Below are 24872 nucleotides of genomic sequence, written 5' to 3'. Positions count from 1 at the left end.
TCAGATGTGAAACACTCACAGTTACAAAAAAGGAATTGAACCTAGATTTTTCCTGCTAGGAACACCTGTGGTCATCATAACAAACTTGGATTCACATGTTCCACTAAACGTTTGCTAATTGAAATGGCTCAGTTGCTTATACTTTATTATGGTAATGAAACATGTGAACCAGCATCTTATCAAGGCTGATAATTACTTGACCATCACAGTAATCTGTTCCACAGCTGGCGCTCAACTTATACATTCATTAAATAATATAGCTGACAGAGCTAGCCTGAACTTGGCATCTTTTAAATGCAATAATTTGTCAAATCTGATAACACTGTCGCTACCCAATGTTGTTTTTGCTTGTAAACTATTAACTGTATAGAAACATAAAAAATAAACCAAGTTTCATTTTATCTAGCTTTTTAATATATTCATTATTCGATCATTAAATCCACCTACAACGTATATTTAGTTAAATGATTGATTTTAAAAAGATTTCACAAAATTCTTGAATATTGTGTCACACTGTTACCTGACACCACCTGGTGGTGGTTTTGAAAAACAGGCTCCATTCCTGCTGTTTGTGGGAGAAAAATGCAGATCTAAAACAAGGCATACAAAAACATAGAATACAACCTTTTGATAATTTATTGCCAAATTGTATTTGTGCATGTACAGTCTTTTGTTTATTGATATATTATTTGTTTAAGATACGGGTCATTTTACAGTTACAGGCAAACTGTTTCTTGCGTCATTTACATCCAAAACCTTCTGGACTGCTGACAGAGCGTGAACTGGGACTTTCTAAAACAAAGACAGCCTTGCCTTGTCAAGCACAGTCCACAACCAGTGAATGGACATAATTCAGAGTTTCCAGTCAAAAGGAGCTCCCCGGAACACTTTTAGCCATTAGTCTAGGCTTGCAGCACTTTCCTGTTACAGGTCAATACTAAAAGTACCAGCTGCAGTTCTGTCAACCTTCTGGACCCAACTGATTATCTGATGAAGGAGGATCTGAAGGTCCCTGTAATGACTGCCACATTGAAATGTGACACAGTGTGTTGAATTGCACGGCTCAGTATAGTGCCAGCTACATTAGGAAGCTGAAGTTGAAATAAATAACTCCACATCATTCTGATGTGCAGCCTTTTCTGCCTATTAAAATAACGACGAGTTACACAGGGAGAGCGCTGAGAATGAATGCCCCCGCCCTAAAATACCCTCATTAGAAATATGTCAGGGGTGGGCGACTGGCTAGAGTTGGAGGGGGAGCAGGGGCTGGCTTACCTTGTGCGTTCTTTGTAGAGTGCCTTGTTAGAATGCCCAAAAATAAAATAAATAAAACTCCAAGCTGCGTGATTGTCCAGACGGGAAATCGATTCATCCCAGGTCAGTAAAGTCAAGCCTCAAGGCCAGTTCATAGGAAGGGGTTTCTGCCGGAGGCCCCAGGCTGCTGTGGGGCCATGGGCAGCAGGGGCTGAGGCAGGTTGCCAGGGATGTCTAGGAGACACGCTGGAGAAGCGAAGGCGGGCGCTCCCGAGGCTGGCGGCTGGGTGAGGGAGGAGGGCAGGCTCATGGCCGCAGGCAGACTGCTTAGTGGCAGGGGGAGGGAGGTGCTGTAGGACAGGGAGCCTGGCTGGGGGGAGGCCGACGGAGTACGCATCTGATTGAGGGTGAGGCGAGGCTGCTCGCAGTGGAAAGGGTTAGTGGGAGATGGGGCGCTCAGACCTAGAGAGGGGAGACAGATACAAATCACTGAATAACCTAAAGAAAATGGTACTGAATCAGTTTGCCCCGTACTTTAATAGCAAACAATATTATGGCGGTATAGATACTATTTTTGTAGTAAATGGTGACCAAAATCCTTTGTAAACATTGACCTAGCTATTTATTATGCCACACACGCTATGAGCGTTACAGGTAAAAAGACCCAACATAGTTTTGTGCTACATAAAAGGTAGGATCATATTGCCTACAACACAGGGAATTAAGTTATAGTGGTGTAGCAATTAAATAAACTCCACCAGTCAAAGAAAAAAAAAAAGCCCAACAAACTTTTGTATATTTCTAGTAGCGCTGGGGGTAAACATGTCTTTTTCATATTTGAATGTTCTGAATTTGATTAAGTTTAAAATTGGCTGGAAAACAAAAGTGTAATTCGTACAATACTGAAACACACCTTGTGCTTGAATGCTGCATGCAGCACTCCATACATTCGGTGGCCTTCACTTACCCCCTGTGATAAACCTGCTGTGTTGCTCTCTGTGCACCCCATTAGTCACTGGAGTGTAGCAGGGCTTGCCCATTTCCTGCACTCTGCCCTGGGGCCTTTCTGACAGGAAGGGGTTTTTGCTCACAGGCGCTCCGGCAGGGATGAGGGAGTCCAGGTTGACGAGGGAGGCCGCGCTGGGGTCCAGGAAGGACTCGGGAGTTCTGCAGTTCCTCAGGCTGGATTCTGCCAGCGAGTCTCCCAGCCGCTTCAGGTCCAATGTGTCTGGGCTAGATGTTCCATTAATCTGGGTGCTGGGGAACATCTCACTAAACAGGTCCAGCTCTGTGGGGAATAAAGGAGGACATAGAAGCAATTGAACAAGTATTTCCACTAACGCATTCACCTGTATCGTCATGCTATGTCCAGTGGGGAATTAAGATAAGAGTTAAGGTAAGCAGCTCTCCAAAGAGAACACCATTCAGTGGCAGCCCTTGTCATTTTCTATTGCAAAGATGGCAATGAGAGAGAATAGGCTGTCCCCAATGTGTGAAGCTCACCTGTGGTGGAAGGAGCATGGGCCCCATTGAGCTCTCTAGCTTCCTCTTCACCGGCCTCAGACGTCTCTGCAAAGGGGTCAAACGTGGGGCCATCTGGAAGACAAAAGGGGGCTTAAAATCAGCAGGATTCTCTTTTTGCTTGCTATCAGAATTACCTTGTTATTTGCAATGCAACACTGAGTTTGAGGTTCAGAAATTAAACACTCAAGTTTACTTTTTGCAGACCTCCAGAAACTAAAGATCAGATGACCTAGCCTCCTTCTTGAACTCAAGTTCCAGCTACATGTTTGTTATTACCAGGTAAGGGTCCAAAACAGCAACTCAATACATTGTGTAAGCCATTCCACTAAAGGTGTCCGCCACGAAATACTGTGTCCGATTAGCTCAATACCTGCTGTGTGACCCCAGGGGTCATTGGGAGTGGGGCTGGCTGGAGTCTCCCAGGGGTCAGCATGGGGCTGGTCGAAGCCCCAGGGTTTGGAGGGCCAGGGTGGCGATGGGGCTCTGGACACTGCTGTCGTCAAGTCTGACCAGCTGCCTGTAGCCGGAGTGCCTGGTTTCACATCTGAAGGGAGAACAAGAGCAATCAGGAACGCAGTCCACTGATCAAAACCAATCATGACACTTAATCACAAGACAAGGAGTTGCTGGTGTATATGACAGGTCCACCCATTTCTGTGCTGACTGCACTGGCCAGGGATACCTGCCTTGAAATGTACCGAATGAAACGCTGGGATATTTAGTCAGAGTGACAACATGTCATGGTATTGCTGCCGACCGCCTACAGGAAGAGACTTACTTCTTTGTTGGGCTGGTTTAACAAGTATATTGGTGATAAAAACAAGAGACAGCAGTATTATGAAAAGGAAGAACAAAATAAATGTATATGTGATGTCCAGGTGCCTCCACTAAACATCCATCACAGGGATTTACTAACAGAAAACCTGCTACCTCAAAACAGCTGAGCAGTACCACTGCCAGCACTGGGATTATGTAGTGGGTGAGGCTCAAACTACCAGCAAAACTCCTCTGACCACCAGAGGGCAACCTCCCCACACATACTGTACAAATTCAGGTAGGTTTTTTTTTGACAGAAGTAGACATTTTCTCATTCAGATTTATAGCTTCTTTAGTACTGCGACAGCACAGAGCCATGTGAGGCACTTTTCCTCAGCTGTGATTACAGGGTCATTTTTAAATTCTACTAAAGGCAGCATCCGTCTCACAGATGACAGCTGTTGGGAGAGCGCAAGAAAATTCCATTTCAAAACCACAGATATAATTGAAAACATGATTACATTTACAGCACAGGAACACCATGTGGTTTATTCATGAGAAGAGTAATGACCAATACATCTGGACCAGCTCCCATTTATAGAACCACACTGAAGTACTCTTAGTAATCCAAAACCCATCAAACACTGTCATGCAACTAGTCACACAGAATAATCTACAAAACAATTCAGTACTGCATGACCGCTTTTGTGTGACTCATAGTTGACTGCATGTGAAGCAAGTAGTGATGTACTCCTTGCTTTAAATTAGAGATTAAAAATGGACACCTCAGACTTAACTCAAATGAATGGCAAACTCAGTATGCTGTCCTGGCCTTACCGACAGTGTCCCAGGGGTCAGTAGCAGGCAAAGCTGGGGGTGAGGGGCTGGTCTGGGGCTCAGACCAGGGGTTGTTGCCGTCAGTCCCAGTGATATCCCATGGGTCTCCAGCAGGGGGTGCTGAAGACACTGGGCCGAAAATGTCCACTAGGTCGAGCAGGGCAGACTGTGTGGAGAGAGATACAGGGAATCTTACACTGTACTGTCACACCTGCCATTTAAGTCTATAGAATGTATATATAGGCTGTTCGATCTAACTCGAACCACATATGAAGGTGAGCAGTAAGATTCAGGGCGAATCATTACATATTTTATACAGCATTATCAAAAAAGACTGACAGTACACAGTTAAACAAGAGATGGTGTTTCTAATTAAGGTCTTTTGGGACAAATGAATTCTTATTGACTTTGCTCTCCACTCCTGGCCGTAGGCATTACCTCTCCCTGAGGAGTAGTGTCCTCACTCTCCAGCCGGCTCTCCTCTAAGGCCTTCTGCAGCAGAGAGTGATCGCCTTCCCTTGAGCGCTGGTCCTGCGACAGGGAAAGCGACACCGTCACTGTTCAGAGAGTTTACTGTATGGAGAGAACACACACACACACACACACACACACACACACACACACACACACACACTGTAGAAGGATGGGTGCCGCACAAGCAGGAACTGACAGTCTCTCAGACCCCAGCACAAAGACAGCCTCTCATCTGGCTCCATCTGTGGAAGGTTTCATTTATTTGTTAATTTAGCTCTGGAAAAAGCTGTGAGACTAATAGGGGTATTTTTTTTTGGTTTAGTACTCTAATGGAATGAACAACATCACGCTATTTCTAACCAAAATCTAACCAAAAAAAGCACATCTTGACAGTCCTGCTATGAAGAACACAAAGAAAAACAAATGAAAACAAAAATAAAGCAACTGGAGAGTCTTGTTTGATAGGGATTTTGTTAGTACCGTTAGTCACTGCAGACACAGAGAAATCTGCAAGGTGTCAGTTTATAGCACTCAGTCACTGCAAACAGAAAAGAAAATCAGCAGCTAGACTAGACAGGGTGCTCCCTTATAACCATGAGCAAGCTGACAGACTACCTCCGCACTGCCAGCTCTGAACACACTGCACTGCACACAGTTCTGTATTTTCTGTGCTTTACTGGGTAATTCACAGGAAAGTAGGTTATCTGAGGTAAAACATCAGTAGGATACCAAGATTTTGTTTTGAAAACTTCCTGATGCATATCCACTGTCTTGTATAACTATGGCTTTTGTTGATATAGCTAAAACAAACCCGAGTCCTTTTTATAACCAACGAGTGCCACCTACACTTAATTCTTCTGAAGCTCAGCTCTTCAGAATATCAACGCTCAGTTGACGTCAAGAGAGTGGCAGACAATTTTGTCAATTCAACAAATTTGAAGGTTAGCACCTTATTTACATTAACTTGAGGCCATTTTAAAATTCTCTACACGTAACATTGCACAGCAAAACTGAAATAATTCTCCAGCCGCTGCTCTAGAAAGACACAAACATTTCTCTTCCAATTCTTGTCAATTACTTTCGCTTTGCACCCGTTTGCTTTTCAGGAGTAAAAGTTTGTAACTTTGCCAAATAAAGTGAACAGAAATACAGTTCCCCCTTCGTCAAGACAAACCCTTATAAACTGACACCCCAACAAAGCTGCGGACAGGATTGTACCCCTCTAACTGACACAGTCTCTGTTTGATGTTACTTGGTTTTTAAAAAAAAGGGGAACAGCCCATATAAAAATTCATACATAAAGCAAATGTACACATGAATGTTACAGGATTGATTGATTGATTTGCTGTCTCCATTTTCAAGGTCTGAGGAAGTAAACCTGCTGATGAAGCAAGGACAGGAGACCAGGAGCTTTACCTTTAATGATAAGCCTGGAAAGAAATGACTTACTAAGACAAAGAAATACCCATCAGCATAACCACAAACACTGGAATTGCATCTAAATCTGGGAGTTATTTTGTATATACAAAGCAGATCAGTGGGACAAAGAAGGTGGTCAATAGATGCACCGGACTAATGAAGCAAGCTAGCTGGTGATGGTGTTTGCACCATCCATCAAACAGTCTTTAGAGACACAGAGGGAAGGAAGGAGAGGTGTGTGAGTTTTCTAAGACCAAGTTGCTACAAGGCAGAAGGAGGAGGAGCTGGTTAGTTAGTGTTAGCTTCTCAAAACCTGGGCTTCTGGAAGACATGCATGGCCAGTGAAGATCGGGTACCTTCAACCCTCTAAAATGAAGGGGAGAGTATTGTTGAGCATCCCTTGTTTCTAAACCTCCACCAGGCTTATACGCTACCTTCTCGTGCTGCTCCTTACTGAGGCTCAGAGCAACCTGCAGCTCGGTGTCTTCATCGATTTCAACTGCCAGTGAACGTGGTTGCAGCTGTGGCTACAAAGCATTAGAAATGGGGCGTGGTTAGTGCCTATAGCAGAAGACAGGGCTCAATGTGGAGGAGGAGCCACTCTAGCAACACCCACTTCAGAATGTGTCTAACTCCGCCCACCTACAGCATCATCGGTTTTCTCGTGGTTAGGAATACATTTAAATAAGCATGACCTCAACATGACCTTTTTTTCCTAAAAAAGTGTCAAGCTGGCAAACTATCAATACAAATGTACTGGAGGTCAGGGAAGAAAAAAAAAAAAAAATCAACATTCTGAAGCCGACTGTGAAATTAATTTATGCAGCGTCCAATCAGTTCACTTAAATGTAAACCGCAATTTACCTTACATATCAGCAGCCTCAAGCAACGTTTTCCCCAGACTGTCAATTCTGCAGTTCAAAAAATGTGCATGGAATTTATCAGCAACTGAGCGTGGAGTTAATAATGATCTGTGCAAATCAAGAAATTAGAAGTTTATGTTGACAAGGTTCAGTGGGCTGAAATCTCTCATACACACACTGCTAACGGGACAGTACCTACTACAGTACATGACATTGGGCTCTTTGTTTTGTGCTGCAGTTACAGCATCAGTTGTATTCAAAGCGAGACAAAAAGGTTTGCCTTGTCAGGGTTTCTTAAAAAGGGGACAATCATGTGCTCCACAGAATTATTCAACATAGAGCAATGAAACTATGTGCAGGCACCAAAGGATGGTTCCCTGGGTTATAAAGAGCACTCTAGCTGAAACCTAAGTTATAAGTGTTCTTGCACTTTGAAAACTGAAGAATGCAAGGCGAGGCATTGGCGAAGATCCAGCTGTGCAGTTGCAGGTCATGGCACCCTGGACAAAGCCCCTCTGCATTCCCAATTCTGACTTCATTGTTACATAACTACACAGCCCCCTGGAGCAATGTGGCCACATGCAGGCAATGTTTCAGATCCCACCACTGTCATGGGATCTGAATGGCTCTGACTTATGCTTCAAGGGAAGACCACATGCACAGTTGCAATATGCATCTTGATAGGGGACAGTTGCTGATCTAGAAGCTACAGTTGAAGTTTCCCAAACAATTGACTGAGCATTTAACATCGATATAAACAAAACAGTTACCCTGCTATGCATTTTAAGACTGAATAAGACTGAATAAAACATTACCACTGCCCCCCATTTTCACTGTTAAATCTGGGATATGCTGATATTTCAATTTTGACACTAGATGACACAATGCCGTTTCTTGTTACTTATTCATTTACTGGTGTTGTGTTTCAAACTCACCAATGGTCAAGCTGAAATCAGACCCTGTGACCAACAGTCAGTCTACCAGGACACAGCAGTTGACATTGCATTTGAAATATTTTCATATCCTGATTTATTTAATAAATCATCATAAGAGAGCCAGAGACAATGTTAATAAAGTTAATCTGATTGGCTAGCACTCCTTTCATTTAAATAAATAAATAAATGAATAAGATTTGTGATCAATGAAACAGAACAATTAAGCCTTATATGGGTTCAAACAAGGGCTTGTCTTTCCTCTCAGTAGCAAAACATTTTCACTCCTGTCAAGAGCCGTTCCTTAACCGTTTTTAGTACGTCCAATTAAGAAATGAATACCTAAAAATGGATTCTTCCCAGAATAAAGGCCATTACTTTAATGACTATTTGATGCAAAACTTCTTTTCATCAAATAAATTTTTTAATCTGATCAATGCGCTTGGTTCCACAGCAGACAGGGTACTTTACAGCAGTCTTGAAAAGGCTTTAATTGTTAACCTCCTGCATGAGGAAGTTTGACACATTTTGACTTGATAAATCACGTACCGGTATGAGAAATTAAACAATCATCGTTAAACGTTTGTCAAACCCCAGTACATCTTATGTGGTCAGATGTAATCCTGTGGACAGCACATATGGCTCAATTCAAAATAAAAAAAAGCTAATGCAGTTTGTGTCAATTTAAAGTAAATAACCATGGTTGCTAGGCTACCTTTTCACACTCCTCTCGGCTCATGGCCAACGCCAACTGCAGCTGTAGCTCCTCCTCTCCACTGGTCTGGGGGCGGGCCTGCTCCAGGTCAGAGTTCAAATGCGGTGAAGAGGATGAGGCTGCCAGAAACAAAACAAATAGAAAAAATGAGTAAAGAAATAAATAAATGATATCCTAGACAACATAAATTCCCATACAACTGAACTACACATTTGCTAAAACTGCTTATATTCTTCTTATAAATCTGCCATGTACTTTACAGCTGCCACGTACCAGATATTCAGAGAATTACAAGTTTGGCTAGCTCTTTTAATTATAAAAAAAATAATAACGTAAAATACTTCAGTGAGGATTTAGAACATAGATTTTTCTTTCTTTGCTCTACTTTTAGGGGTGTTACTTTTAGCTTCTGGTAACGAGGCAATTAAGTATTCGATTTTTGGAGGGCCGGTGTCCCTCCTGCTTTTTGTTCGAACTATACACTAAATTACTTAATTGGACCAATTAAATTCTTATTAGAAGCTTAACTGGTCAGTTGAAACAAACACCAGGAGAGACACCGGTATAGTATTTCTTGATTCAGCAGAAAATAAAACCTTGTTGCTGCTTAAGTCATGGGTTCCCAAATACCTAATTTCCCTCCTCAATTTGTACATTTGTGTCTATATCAAGAACATGGACTGCTCACAGGAAAATTAATTCTCAAATGAATATGTAGCCAGGATTATTAAAAAGAGCAGCAACTTTAATATCTACTTCCTAACCTCTTACTAGAATTAGCAACATCACTTATTGGGCTGAAATGATGGCATACTGCCACCACAGATACATAGATATATTCAGCTAGAATATTTAATTCAGGTCATTTCAACCCAGGAGAGACCTTCACTTTCAGTATGAGTAATGGCAAAGAAGAAACTCAGCAATCATTCCCAAGCAACTGGAGCTAATGGAATGACGCTGGTAAACACAAACCACTCAAAAAGGTAAAAGTCATTTTCATGATTTGAAGGTCACTTTTACATTGTCACACCTTTTCCAAAGCTTTTTGCTGAAGCAGTGCTCGCTGAAGGCTTTGGAGAATACTGCAAACAGACACACTGGAATTCTAGTTCAAAATACCAGAAAGTTGAGCAGGGCTTTTGGACTGTTTGTACCATGTATCTTCACATTAATGTTGCAGTGTTTACTTTAAATTGTCTAAATCCGTGATTCCACTGTCACACACAACAATTTCAAAGCCTGCTTCAATTAAAAATTCACATGATCGATTAATGGCCCTGGTGCCCTACTTGGAGCCTCAGCCCTCTGTATACTGTATTATATTACTGGGGCATGCTTGTCTTCAGTTTTATTGGGAGGCTTCTGTGAAAAGCCTATATGTCTTTGTTTCTTTCTTTTGAATAATAAGGTTCTCAATACATCGATTACTGTTGATTACAATTTGCCAATTCTGCCTCCAATATCTGATTCCAGAAGTGTTGGGGTAGAGGGGGGTGAATGATTTTCTCTTGTCCAGCCACAGTTTAATTCAGCAATCTCTACCCCCAAAAGAATACGTGTGTCTCTTATTGGAAGTCACTGACTTACTTGTTCTTTAAAATCTCTAGGATGCCTACAGGTTGCCAACTCTGGACAAAGGGAGCCAGGTCTGGAGGACTGAATGCTAACCTTCCCAGTCAGTAAATCTGTCCATTAACAGAGCTTCTATCAGCCCCTATCAGTTCCACAGCACTGCATCACAATACAGTCCTGGGGATGGAATATAGGCTGGCATCATTCACTCATTTCAGCAAAACTGCAGCCATCTGGACAAAGTGGCAGGCTGGGCTCTGGGCCATCAACACACAGTCACCTATTCGTGTCAGATTCAAAAGGAGCCTCTGCTTTTTATCAGTTTAAAATATTGTAGTGGGTTAAACTATAAGAAACGTCAGTCAAAGTTGTAATAAAAAACCCCTGTCAAGGAGTAACTTTCTCAGTTTCAACTTGGACTTACAGTATCAAGTCAGTCAGGTCTATATTAGTGCATAACTCCCTGTGTAGCACATAACGTTACAAAGTGTGAAAAAGCAGCAGGTTGCAGTACCAAAATCAATGCTAACATTGTACTGCCATTAAATTCCTTGTAGGAGATGGACTTCACACAGGCATATTCGTTCGAAATTAAAAATCGCACTGAAAAAATTGCCTTCTTGTGTTTTCCAGGATATGTCACTACAGAAATCTGAGGAGTCTCATCAGGTCCCATGACATCTATACAGAAAGACTGTCCATCCATCCTAGATCTTTCAAACTGTTCAGCTCTCCCTCCGAAAAACTGCCTATCCTGGAACTCGGCCACAGACAGAAGCAGTGACTGGAATAGACTTTCTGATCCTATAGTAGTCTTCCATGTCCACTCATCACAATGAAGATTTGAATTTACCTTGATGTGTTTAGTCAGGAAATGCATTTTGTTAGCGATGAAGGAGAAAAGGTAAAACTTCTGTAGCAGACACAAGGTGTTTTAGAAAAAATAAATAAATAAAAGTTGTTTTTTTTTTAAATGCAGGTGAAAAATATCTGGGGAAATAATTCTCAACTTTACTCAAAACGGACAGAAAAGCAACTCCTTTGTTCCCACTGTGAACTTTAACAATTTTCTAAGTGACCGTGGACAGCAGTATTATCTGAAAATAATCACTAAAAAGGAGGTGTCACTGGACCATGTATCTTCACATTAATGTTGCAGTGTTTACTTTAAATTGTCTAAATCCGCTGCACCGTTTACTCAAGGGTGGCACGTATTCCCGGGTGGTACTTATTGGTAGGGTACAGTTTTCTAGGGTGGCGACCTTTGTCCATTATGATAAATCTGTTCCCTGTTTATTTCTTGTTGAGTGGGGCATTTATTCAAGAGTGGCATCTATTACACATCTGGTAACTGAGTGCAGCATTTATTCAAGGGAGGCTGTGGCAGGCTGGCGAGTGGAAAGAGGCCCAGAGACAGACTGCAGTTCAAAAAAATAACTATTTTATTATAAATAAACACAAAAATGAAAGGGCACAAGGGCCAAAACAAAACAATTTAAACACAAAGAAAGACAAAAAGCAAAATTTACAAAAATAACAATCTCCAGGCTGGGCAATGCCTTCACTGGATTCAAGCTTTCCAAACAACCAAAAAAAACCAACCTGCTTCCTCAGCTCCCTCTCCCCAAATGAGAAGCAGAGGCCTCCTTTTATATCAGGTGGCTGGGCGCTGATTGATCGTTAATCAACCTAATCAACTAATCAACCCCAGCCACCTGAACATAATAAACCCAGGCAGGCAGGGGAAGTTAACCCCATCCCTGCCAATTTAAAGGGCAGAGCTTTGCTCTGCCACAGAGGCATTATGTCATGATATCTCAAAAAGATTAGGCACAAAAAGGTCCACCTAAATCCACCATAGCCTTCCAACTTTAATTCAAGGTCTTTATTCCTTTAAATTCTGAAGGCATTTAAAATGCTGGCAAGCAGGCACACCAAGATTAAATCTGCTAGAAGCTGGGAAACTGGAAACTGGTAGAGATTTGTTTTTCTCTAGAATTGCTCCTATTGTGATGCAACGTGAGCTGGATTCCACAGGGCTAAATTCACACTTTGGTAACAAGTCCCACAACATAAACTGTATGCAGCACACTGTGGTCCACTCATATGGCATGATCACTGTCATTTTAGTTCTCTAGATGTAGAAGTGTGACATACTTACAGGCATACTTGGTACTTCATAACGTTTGTGACTATATGATACAAATATAATCTCACAAGGGTAATGCATGAGAGAAAATGGCATGCCAGGTTAATTACTGAATCGTAATAGAAACCCAATCGTGGCTCAGAGGCTTTAAAAATTGTGCAGCCCTGGTCCGCACAGCACACAACCACACAGTCTGTCGTTAGGAATGGGAATGATGTGACCCTGGCAACAGTCCTATGATCAAACAGAAGGGCTTCTCTCTTATTCAGGGGAGCTATAAAAAGACATCAAAGCAGTGCTGACAGTTTGGCTTTGGAGAGACGGTATGCTAACCCATTCAACATTACTTAAATCAGACGCGACAGTGGTTTAGCTGGGCACTGAAACTAGGATTCTTTCAGAGCCCAGCCCCAAGCTTTAACAGCGAAGGTCACTCTGCATCCCATTTAAAGGCTATAAATAGAGCAATGAGAAATGCAGATGACAGTTGGGAGGGAGTGAGAGAGCATGTTAGTTTATCCAGGAAATCCAAAACGTGAGGGCTAGTGGGTATGGTGCACACAGTTAGCTGCTGGGACTGGAACGTGCAATCTCTCCCCTGCCAAGTCCTCAGCAACACAAGTTTGTTTGCCAGACGAAAGAACCAACAGGGGAGGAAACAGTTCAGCATGTTTTGTTCCCCTGCCAAATTTCTACATCCTCGCCATAGCAAAAGGCCACCTCTTTAAGCACATGGACAGAAGTCCCAAAAGGCCCTTCAATATTTGAAGGTACACAGATTCTACTGCTCTAAGTAAACCATGCTTCTCTTTGGCTTCTCTACTCGGCTTTCAGCAGGTATTATATTGACAGTGGGTGACAGAGCAAAACTAAAAAAACAATTATAATTATGCTTATAAATAATTCAATGGCTTGGATCTCACTGATTACAAAAAAACTTAATCTTTAGAAAGCTACTTGATATTTCATCACTAGAAGCTGAAAGCATCACACACACACAATCCATTTAGACACTGTAGATGCTGATGCACTAATTTAAAAACAAAATCATGCATGGCTGATTTCTCATAATGCTTGACACTTCTACTTAAAACCATTCTAAGCCCCAGAATCAAAAAACCCTTTGTGTACGATTAATAACCAAAATCCCCAAAAATAAATTTAAAATTATAACGTGAACTCACAATTACCCAGATTTCAGGCAAACACATTGAAGACACTGAAAAAGACGTTTGTCATTTTAAATATATTCTAGTACTTATAAATGTACCACTATTGAGTGTTTCATAGTTATTGATGGAGTATCCTAGTTATATGAACAATTACAAAGGTGTGCGGATAATCACTCCACTGTAACAGTGTATTGGTACTCACAGTTATAAGATGAAGGGGAACCCCGTGACCTTCCGAACTCTTCTCCGTACAGCGAGGACATGGTGGGCTGGCTGGAGCGGCGGCTGGGGTAGCTGACCTGTTGGCTACTGCTGCTACTGATCCCGGTGGCCACGGTGGACATGCGCTCCTTGGTCTTGAGAGCGTTGGCACGTTCTTGCTTGAGTCTCTCCTCATCGCGCATCAGGGCCACCAGCTGCTTGGCCTTCTCCCGCACGTTGATGCCCTGATCCTTGCCATCGCGGTCTATGAACTGGAAGTCCTTGAGGGTCTGGATGGTGAAGACGTTCTCCTTGCACTGGTGGGCCACCTTGTCAGAGCCGGTCTTGATGAGGTAGTCCAGCAGGGTCAGGGCTTTGTAGACGTGGCGCCAGTTCTTGCCGTGATCGTTGAGCCGCTTCCAGATCATGCCCATGACCTCGGTGAAGGCCACCACGTTGAAGGTCAGGTCGCCGATCTCGGACATAAGGGAGCTGGACGGTCCCCACGGGTCATTGGAGGTGGCCTCCCGCACCTTGATCTCTGCTTCTGAGTAGTTGTGGACAATATTCTTGACCTGCCGTCGCAGTGCCGAGGTCGTCATGCTGTCGGCTGCTGCTGCTGCTTGCTCCGAAAGAAGCCAAAAGTTTGCTTGTTTTTTTTTTGTCAGATTTAAATGGGATTTCCTTCCCTTAGGGTGTTTTGGGAGGTGCGTTAGATTGCAGTATTTGGTATATTTTAAAAGACGTCCTTAGCATGGGGGGGGGGGGTGTCTATTATTCCAGATACCTTTAAAAATAAATTTTAAAAAGCACAATGTTAATACAGTTCACAACAGGACTAGAGATATTTCCACTGTGCAGTTTTGCCGAAAGCAACTTTGTATTGATTTTAAATACAATTCAATGGAGCTGGCAGACCATGCACAATTGGAGGCACAGATTTAACTAGTTCAGTGTTATTTTTCTGCGTTAGTGGCTGTAGAGAAAAGCCATTTTTTCTATAGCTAGCTGAAATGTCAGTGTTCAAACAAAAATGGGTGTTGGTTATTCAGGACATTGGTTTTCTGTTCAAATCTTTATTCAGGGCAACAGTGACGACAAAAACAAGAGAAGCATCATAGTTGCAGTCTAGATTTAATATTCATATGAGTTGCATATGCCTCTTTTCCACCAGCAAGATATGACAGCTCTCAAGCTGTATGTAAAGTATCATTTAAATATTGTTTGGGAAAGGTTTTAATAAAACAAAGCCTTTTATTTAGTAAAACTAAGACAATTAAACAGTAATGGACCCAGAATCAGTCAGCAATAAGTCTACAAATGCTTAGTAAAGACCCTTGGAATGTAACATTAACACACAACTGTGGAATGTTTCTGGGGGAAAAAAACAACAGTCAAAAAAAAAAGAAAAATCCCCATTTCTTTAAATAAGCCGAAACCCTATGTAACCAATTGGCAATAATCTCACTCTTCTAACTTATATATTAATGCTTTAATAAAGAGGTTGTAAGGACAACAGGTTCACAGCAAGGACTAAAACGTTACTCCTTCATCCTTCCTTGGTCTTCTCTGACTGTCAAGAAAACCACCAGCAAATGAGTTACTTTGGGATAAAAAAAGGCTACAAATCAGTATGTACTTCCTGTAAACATAAGGCTATTTGGTTTCTCCTATTTGTACTCATGTATGAACAGTATTTAAAAGTGCTGTGTAATACAGTAGTCACTCTTGAGTCAAGAAATACTGTATATTATGTCAGGATCTTTTCAAATTGTTAAACTGGGATGACCAGGTCACAACAGACCCTTTTTAAATTTCATTTACATGTTCGGTGAACCACCACAGTAGTGTGTAAGGAAATTATTATTTTAACTATGCAGCAAGTTCTGGACTAGCTCTTTGATGTCATGACAACACAAAGTGACTGTTATTGTGTGATAAAAGGGTATAGGACAATGTTTAGGCATCTTGTATATTATAAAATGCCGAAATACCCCCTTACTTGAATGAGTTAAAGCAAATTTTCTTCTGAAAAATATGAGATGAATAATTTGTCACAGAAAAATCCAAACCATTAAATCTAAACAGACAAAACAAAACAAAAAATATTAAGTCATAAAATGACAATCATTTTTGCCTCAGGCAATCAAGTCCTTTAGTTGGTAGTAAGTCATGGTTTGGTGTTTGTTAAGGGAATCTGTAAAGCGAATACTAAAAACACTCATACAAGGAAATACAAAGCAACTTTACTGACAAGGAAATTGAAATTCCCCTGGTAAAGAATTAATGAATGGCATCCAGAAGCAATAAGGCACAGCTGGTAAAAGGCCAACAGTGAAGTGTAGGTAAACCCCTACCAAATTAGACAAATATGTTGATCTTGGCAAGAAATGCAATACAGAACAGAACCTTATGCAGGAACTTGAACAAACATGAAAACAAAACAAACATACATCCCTCACAGAGCAACAAGAAACAGCAGAAAGAGGAACAGAAAGTCTTATTTTACACTGTCTGCTATTGTTATTATTACACAGTAGGTAGTACAGTAGTACTACAACAAACACAAAACTCAGTGGCCCAGCTCTCCAAAGTGTGCCCACCTTGAACATGAATACACACAACTATATTAATACTGCACCAAGAGGAGATCTCCTTGACCAATTGGCATTTATGTGGTTTGATTTTTTTTTTTTTTTTTTTTTTTTTTTTGACACACAGCTGTGTCCTCAGGCACTTTCAGTCTACTCTGTGTTTCAACCAGACTCATCAACTTCTCCAGCATGCATGACAGCTGGGACCAGAACTGTTTTAAGTAACTTTTTAACTGCTGAGCCATCAGTTCCTAAACCAAGCAGTTTAATTAAATGATCAATGCAGACCTTTAGCTTCAGGTTTTCCTGAGGGAGAGGTGAGACCTTACCTCAGTGCTGTACCTCTCACTGGAAAGCTCACCGAGAAGTCTCTTGTGAACCCCACCTCCCAGGACTAACCTCAGAAATGACTGTTTTTTACAACACAGATAAGGTTAAAGTGATGATCGTTAATACTGCACACCTTACATTTTTCAGCATTTGTCTTTTGCATTGAAAGGTGGCAGAATTGTTGGTGGCTAGCTGGCTTTTTATTTTAATACAACAGGACAGAGGAATAAAATATGTTGCTTTCTGGTACAGTACAACGGTTCAACTGCAATCAGACCGTGCGACCTACAGAACAGGAAGTAATCAGGTACCAAGAAGCATCTACATATCCTGAAAAAAATCATGATTCAGAAAAAAAGAAGGGAATGGGGCGATGTGAGGTAAGAAAAATGTATTTTGTATTTTAAAAGATAAAGTCTACTATTTATACTCTAATAACCTTTTTTTATCTATGAGGTGGTCCCCGGTTCTAATCCCCACTCAGCCACTGACTAACTGTGTGTGACGCTGAGCAAGTCACTTCACCTCCTTGTGCTCTGTTCTTCAGATGATATTTAAAACAGAGGTCCTATAGTGACTTTGCAACAGTTGTTGATGCACAGTTCACCCCCTAGTCTCTGTAAGTCGCTTTTGGATAAAAGCGTCTGCTAAATGATTAATTAATTAATCAATTAATAAAGTCTGGTACCTCAAGAAGAACCTCCACAGCTCGTCTCATCAAGCAAGTACACAAAACACAACAGAAATATGACACTAAAGTATTATCAAAAACACAATACATATCGGACATACTTATTCACCAGCAATGGAATGTACCGATTATGAAATTCTACAGTGGACTGTATGTGCCACAAAAGCATGCATGCAATGGCACCACTTCCTCGAAACAGACTAAGAGAGTTCCAGCAAATACCACAGGAGACTTGCTCTGTTTACTGCACATCAATAATGGAAGTCCTAAGATCTAAGATAGAGCAGAAAGTTCTGACAGTTCTATGAAATGTAATAACATATTTCCTGACAGTCTGTGCGTGGCAGACACCTCCACCTACCCTTTTTAACATCACCAGGCAGTTTTGAGATAGCTCTGTAACCTCCCACATTTAAAGGAATCCAACCTAGTTCCACAAGCAATAGCAGCTGAATCTCATATCTCCCATGCTACCCTATTCAGGGCAAACACACACTCCCTAGATATCTCCAACATCTCATATAAGTTAATTAGTCTCCATTGCGGCAGCTTTGCAGCACAAATTAAGCAGTGCTGTGATTAAATGGCATTAACTTTGGTGCTCCCAAACTTGATAACTAGGCTAACTTAAAATTGATGGCAATAAAAAGCAAAGCCCAAAGTTTCCAGATGCTTCTAACCACAGCAAAGCTCCCTTAAAAACAGTATTCATAATTTACTGAAGAATGTCTTCCATCACTGCTATCCTACTGGCCAAAATATGTTAACTAGGGATGCCTTGAAGACTCAGGGATGGATCCCCACTGCATTGCAGTTTGACCCATTATTGGTTTTACTAGGAGTTTAATAAGACACATCTAGCGTGTTACCAATACACTGTGACTAATGAAGCTCATAGTAAAACCTGGAATGGATGCAACTGCTAAGCAATAGGAGTCTTATTTTCATCCCTGCAATGTTCAACTAAGTTACAGGACTAAGCATGTAATTAAATATGACCATAAAATGAAAGACTAAGTATGGAGACTCTAAAATGTGTATATTTACTGTAAGTGAAGTGACTGAGAAAACAGGTCTGGCCCACATGCCCAGTTGTTAAGAATGAGCTTGCCTGGGAACTGAAGGTTAATGCCTCCACCCTCTATAGCAGAGCTTCCAATCCTGGTCCTGGGGACCCGCCGTGGCTGCTGGTTTTCATTCCAACTGAGCTCTCAATTACTTAACTAGACCCTTAATTGAACTGATCATTTGCTTAACTAGACCCTTTTAATTGTTTTCAGCTCTTAAAAATTTGCAGAGTTCAAGTTACTTACAAAATGTTATAGCGAACTTGAAATCTGGAACTGTTTAACAGCTGAAAACAAGTAAAAATGTCTAATTCAATTCAGTTCAATTAAGGGTTTAATTAAGTAATTGAGAGCTCAGTTGGAATGAAAATCAGCAGCCACAGTGGTTCCCCAGGACCAGGATTGGGAAACGTTGCTCTATAGCAAGGGTATGCAACCCTGGTCTCGGAGTTCCACGATCCTGCAGGTTTTGTGGTTATCTCTTAATCATCAATTGCTAAATACCTGGAACACATGGTAATTCTGACCAATTAAGCCAATCATTGAATCAATTATGGCTTGGATAAAACAAAAAAAACAAGTGTCTGTGAAACTGCAGGACCAGGGTTGCCTACCCCTGCTCTATAGGACCCCTATACCGCCACAGAACCTCGCGAGATGGTTCAGAGACGGCACTGAACCATCATAACTGCCTGTGTGAAAGGCTATACCGCTGCTGAAGCGCTATAGTGGGTGTGGTTTCAAAGTCAAAATTCCACGTCACTATCGCGTAGGTAGGTAAGGGGCGTGCATGCAGTGCTGAGGCACAGCCATGGAACCAGTGGGCATGCAGAGTCATAGCGGCAGTACTTCTAGTTAAAAATCTCATAAAATGCTTTCTTTTTAAAATCTGCAATTAAGTCTGCAAGTTCTTGCGTGCGCGCTAAAGAGAGACAGTCCGCTGCCACGTTTGTAGCCGACTCTGAATTACTTTACGATTTCAGTTTGAGTGCCTTTATGTAAAATGTCACTGGCTGAAACTTTGTTTTATTTTTTTTATACACAAATAAGCTTATTTGATTTGAAAAATACCATGAACGATACAGGCAACTTCTTACACTACTTGGTTTGATTAAATGAGTAGTACACAACAAAATATGAAAGCTGATTAATTTCAACAAACAACGACAACTTTTTAATGAAAAAAAATATTGTAGACTACTTCAATAGGAACATTAGCCTGCTATTCAACCAAAACAATAAAAAACAATAACAATCTGGTTCTCTTGCCTTTTTCAATGTTTAATTAATCGTTTTTGTAATATACCAGTGGCTTCTGTTGCATACACATCGCTGATAATAGTGCAGACCGTTGGTCAAACCAGTGATCGTGTTGGGGTGCGTTTTTCATCAGTGTCGTCCTTCTCGAGTGCTCTGAATGCCTTTCAATTTGTTTGGTTTTTAAACCATTTAAATAGAAAACCATAACAAAAGATGTACATCTTTACAGGCTTTTTTATTATTATTTGTCCTGCTGTTGCCTTTAATTAAATTCTCTGCACGTACTACTACTTTGTATATGATGTAGAATACGTGACTGTAAACATCTAACACAAGTAGGTACAATACTCTTTCAAATAAACGTGTTATGATTTTGAATATATGTGCTTCTTAGGGTCAGTAATATTGTTATTGCTTGCACCCCAGCACCTCTTTCTTTACAAATTAAGAACTGTGTGCATGTGATTGTTCTCGTGCAAGACCTGTCTGTTGATTGACAGGTTTGAAAGTTGTACTCGCGTGATCTCTTTGGCTGTTGTGAAAGGGTAATGATGGTGTTACACCAGCACAGATTACACAATTTCATGCTGTGTGAAAAGGTATTTTACACACTCGTTAAAACGTTTCAGAGACGGCACATTAGCTGCATTTCTGTGTGAAAATGGTATTAAAGATTTAAACAGCGATTTCAAATAAGTATATAAAGAAATAAATCATTTATAATGCCACTACACAGATTCCAAAATAGGTTTTATTGGAAATCGTAAAACTTTAAAACATAGTTGGGCTGATGTAAGGATAGGCGTAGCGCAAACAATTGCAGCTGCAAAATCCAAATTGCCTAGCGGCCAGGCAATTATTTTACACTGCGGTCTGTGTAAGTTTAAGAGCAATGCAAATTACTCAAAATGCACAAATAATGAGCTGCAATCGTGATAATGAGGGTCACAATGACAGCCGCCTGTGCATCGGGGTGTGTAGCTTACACTTACAGCCCAGGGGTGAGGTAAGTTAGGAGTACAGCGAGCAGTAGGCGCTGTAAGAGATTTGTGGAGCATGAAATCACAGCAAATAAAATAATATGACAGTACTCTTGGCACACGAAAAAGAAAAGGCTTTTTTTTTTTTTTTTTTTTTTTTTTTTTTTGCTGCAGTGTGTCACATCGTGTCCAGTGTGAAGAGGCCTTTACTCTAAAAAGGAAAGTTTAAATACAACAAAGCATTTGGATATGCACTGTCTGGCACACAATAAAGTGGCATGTCTACCCTGTTGAATTTGGTGGGTTGAATGCCTTTATTGATCATTTCACCTTACAACACCCCCTTACTGACTAAAAATATTGGCATTGTTAAATAGAGCAAAATATTTATGTTATATATTAATAATTATTATTAGGCGAATATTTCAATCACAAGGCCATCTTACAAGGGACAATGTACCCTAAAATATTGTAAAGACCTGTGCCCTTGATGATAACGCAGCATACGGAGAGTGCTGCCAGGCACAATTAATAATCACTTTATTAATCTAATAACAAGACCCCTGTTCGGGCCAAGACTACACCACAAAAACAATAAAAATACCGTGACTCCTTCCTTCACCCACTGACCCCCGCTTTCACTTTCTGGAGCTCTGACTCTCCCTCGGGCTCTCGCCCCACATCACTCCCAGGCTTCAGTCTCTCACATGCCCAATCTCACTGGCTATCTCTCACTAGAATTTTGATTGCCAGATTCCTCCAGACGTTCAGCGCTCGAACCTTTCACCCCCTGCGCAGGTGGTTGCTCCCGTCCACTCCACTTGGACCGACCTCGCTCCTCTCCCCATTCTGAGTGGCGTGGTGACACCATAACAATACATGGAACACATACACGGGACAAGACAGACCAGACAAACAACGGGACAACAAACAGTGTCGGGTCGCAACAATATAATCAATTTTCTACTAATGCAGATGGGAGTGGACTTAAAGGGCATTAATGCCCCTCCCTGAGTCATTCTACATTCAAAGAAAATCGTTTTGTGAAATCATGATGAATAAATTTATATTTAAAAATAATTTAGTATAAAGCATTTCTAAAAAGTATCATTACCGTAACAGTTCAGTCATTACCGAAACAAAACAAGTTATCACGGTAATGACAATTTTAAGCGGCCTACCCATTCTGACCTTACCTAACTTTGAATACATAAATGATATCATATATTAAAGAAATGTTTGCAACCGATCTACTCACCATGTGGCCATGTTGGAAATTATACATCTCTTATCGTGATCACATGCTCAAAGGGGTGGCCTATGGCATATTTTCACTACGGGGGAATACACTGTCTGTTACGGTAATTCAAAAATCGAAAAAAAAAAAAAAAAAAAAAAAACATTTTAAAATACTAGTTCAACATTATATTATGATACAACAGTCCTTTTAAAAAAAATATTGTCAGGTTTTAAAATGATTCCATAAAATACATTTGTTTTGATGAGAAAGTGGGGACTGGAATTGGGACACAGCATTTTATTTTTAAAAAAAATCACCCTTAAATGTTAATATTGCATAAAAAATAATTATACATATTTGCTAAATGTTAATGAAAACAGCGAAAGAAATAAATGTATACTGCATTCCACAAAACTTGTTTTCTATTTTTAAATATTTAAATACACTACTTTGGGTGAGGTGGGGTCTCAATTAGTCCCATTTCTGCAGAATGACTTGTGGTCAGTCTGTGTACAATTAAGCCTCAGAAAAGGATTGTTAGAGTATGCTTTTTTTTCAGGCGTTTAGCTAGGGTATTGCAGGCTCATTCAATCCGCATTGTTTGAACATTTTTAGATAGTAGGCGACAGTGTAATAATTACATTCTCATTTAAATGCACTCAGCACAATACGGTCCTTTCATTGTTAAAACGAAATCAAAAGTATTCATTTTAAACGAGACATCTTGGTAAAAGTGTGCGTTTTATCGTTCTGTTTAATAAACGGTCGCCTACTTTTGTTAAAACTGCTTGTTTACAACGGTGACTGATGTCAGTATAACAACAACAGTTCTGCTTAATTACCAAAATCGGCAGCTTTCTTTCTCCCTATGCTGAATCCAGTTGTCCTTGCTAAAGACAGAGCTGACGGTGGGACTATACAGTATGCGTTTCATTGTGGATTTCACCTGACTGTTGCACTATAAGTAGCTAGGCTCAGAATATATCAACATGTACAAACATTAAACGCAACAAAATTAAATGTTTCAGTAATAATAGTAAATCTATTAGAAGCTGCCCCTTTATTTCATCAAGTGCGCGTTTGGCTTTCAAAACTGTATAAACTTTCAAATACAGTGTGTATTTACAGAAAACACGTCCTATTTTACTATTTCATCAGTGCAGAGACGGTTAATGTTTACAGAGAATACAACCTTTACTGAAAACGTAATTACACTTTCAAAAAACATATTGTCCATTACCTGCAACAAAAATGTGTAACCAACTGAAAAAACCGTACTGTACACAACAACATAATCAATATAAGATACCATATCCACAACGGGTCATAATGCGTCTTAATCATTTTAATATCACCTTAAACTCTTTTTAAAAATGAGAATACAAAAAAGCAAACCGTTTTTCTTTTAACCGCATCTAGGCTCCTAGCATGTCCTCTATTTGACTCACCTAAGCATTGCTATTCAGCGAGGCTGATCATTCCATTGGCAACTTTATGACCATCATCATCCCCATTGCAATCTTTTTTTCACCCGTAGGTCCAGTAAAATGTATGGTTATATTCTCCACCCACAGGGCCTTCAAGACACAGCTCTAGTCCCGTTTCCAGTTGAATATGTTTTGAACGATTAAACCGCCACGTTTGCTGCCTGCAAAAAGTTGTCTTTAGTACGTGTCACTGAAACAGAAACATAGCTTGGAGCTGCTGAAGAGAGAGAGAGAGAAGGAAGGGAGAGAGCAAAATTCCACACGGTAGTTGCACAGCCAGAGAAAAGAGAGGGAGTGGTGTGCAGACACGCTGCAAACTGGACCTGCTTTCTTTAACCCATGCTTATCCGAAGCAAAGTGTGTGACAGTTTTACAGTAGCAATACTAGCACTGCACCTGCTTACCAAAGGGGGGTGGGATAATGGCTCTGGGCGTGTTTTTTATTTCGATGTCAAGCAGCTGAAAAATATGGTATGAGTTACTGTAGTTTATGCAACAGCCAGCAAGCTCAAATGTGTGGGTAAGGGAACTCAAGCCACATGGGCATGGTTTGTTTCTTCCAATACTTGGATTCAGCAACACTGCGGGTTGTTTTCAATGTTATATTCTGATGCTGGTCTATTACAACAGGCCTTTTAGTCTGGGGAAAAAATGTTTCAAAGTGTCTTTTTCAAATTGCTCACCACCCGTTTTAATTTCTGTTTTGCTCAGTCAACAGTTATCATTCTTTAACTATGAAATTTGAACCTCTCTAGCCATTAAATCATTTGTTTCACACAGTGTGAGGCAGTGGCAAGGCAGGTTCTTAAGGGCAAGTTTACTCTTTGGTTGTTTTGCTTCAGATACAAAAGAAAGGCTTTTAAGAACTGACTGCGGTCTGTCCCGTCCCCCCACAGTAGACCTGCATAGAGGAACAGCAGCTGGATTGTCATGGCCCAGACCCCTAAACTGAAAATGAGGGTTTTAACAGTTCACAGCAGAGACTGCTTTGTCAGTGCCAAATGTGCATTGATTTGTGAAAGCAGGACTTTCTTGATAGTAAACCGATGTTTCTTTACACCTGCTTTGCCAGCGGCTTGGCACAAGGCTAGCGGGGCTTTTCTGGATAGACAGTTTTTTCCTTTTTTTGTCTTGATTGTAATTTGTTATTCAAAGGTGTGTGTGTGTGTGTATATATATATATATATATATATATATATATATATATATATATATATATATATATATATATATATACCTGTTAACGTATGGACAATTGCAGATCTAGTATTCAAATGTAGCTTTTCATTGCTTATTTTAAGTATTTAAAATAAGTATTTTTTATTGTACATATTGCTTATAGATATACAGTA

At 40.6% G+C, this 24872-nt stretch overlaps 1 protein-coding gene across 3 annotated transcripts; it reads right to left on the bottom strand.

The window, feature by feature from the left end:
- Nucleotides 1-391: 391 nt before the first annotated feature.
- LOC121296540 (epsin-3-like) lies at nt 392-23811 on the bottom strand. 3 transcript variants are annotated; one of them, XM_041222218.1, is made up of 10 exons: nt 23482-23811; nt 13873-14658; nt 8775-8893; nt 6699-6791; nt 4810-4902; nt 4372-4537; nt 3149-3322; nt 2758-2850; nt 2222-2542; nt 392-1716 (listed from the first exon to the last, which is right to left on the bottom strand). In XM_041222218.1, the coding sequence occupies exons 2-10, from the start codon at nt 14471-14473 to the stop codon at nt 1406-1408; spliced, it is 1971 nt and encodes a 656-aa protein (XP_041078152.1). In that variant the 5' UTR covers nt 14474-14658; nt 23482-23811; the 3' UTR covers nt 392-1405. The 3 variants fall into 3 exon arrangements, with proteins under 3 accessions (XP_041078152.1, XP_041078153.1, XP_041078154.1); XM_041222219.1 differs by lacking the exon at nt 23482-23811 and adding an exon at nt 22052-22107; XM_041222220.1 differs by lacking the exon at nt 6699-6791 and having other exon boundaries at nt 23482-23810.
- Nucleotides 23812-24872: the final 1061 nt, after the last annotated feature.

Source organism: Polyodon spathula, chromosome 21 (genome assembly GCF_017654505.1).
Source record: "Polyodon spathula isolate WHYD16114869_AA chromosome 21, ASM1765450v1, whole genome shotgun sequence".
Lineage (NCBI taxonomy): Eukaryota > Metazoa > Chordata > Actinopteri > Acipenseriformes > Polyodontidae > Polyodon > Polyodon spathula.
This window is presented reverse-complemented; position numbering and strand designations above follow the sequence as displayed.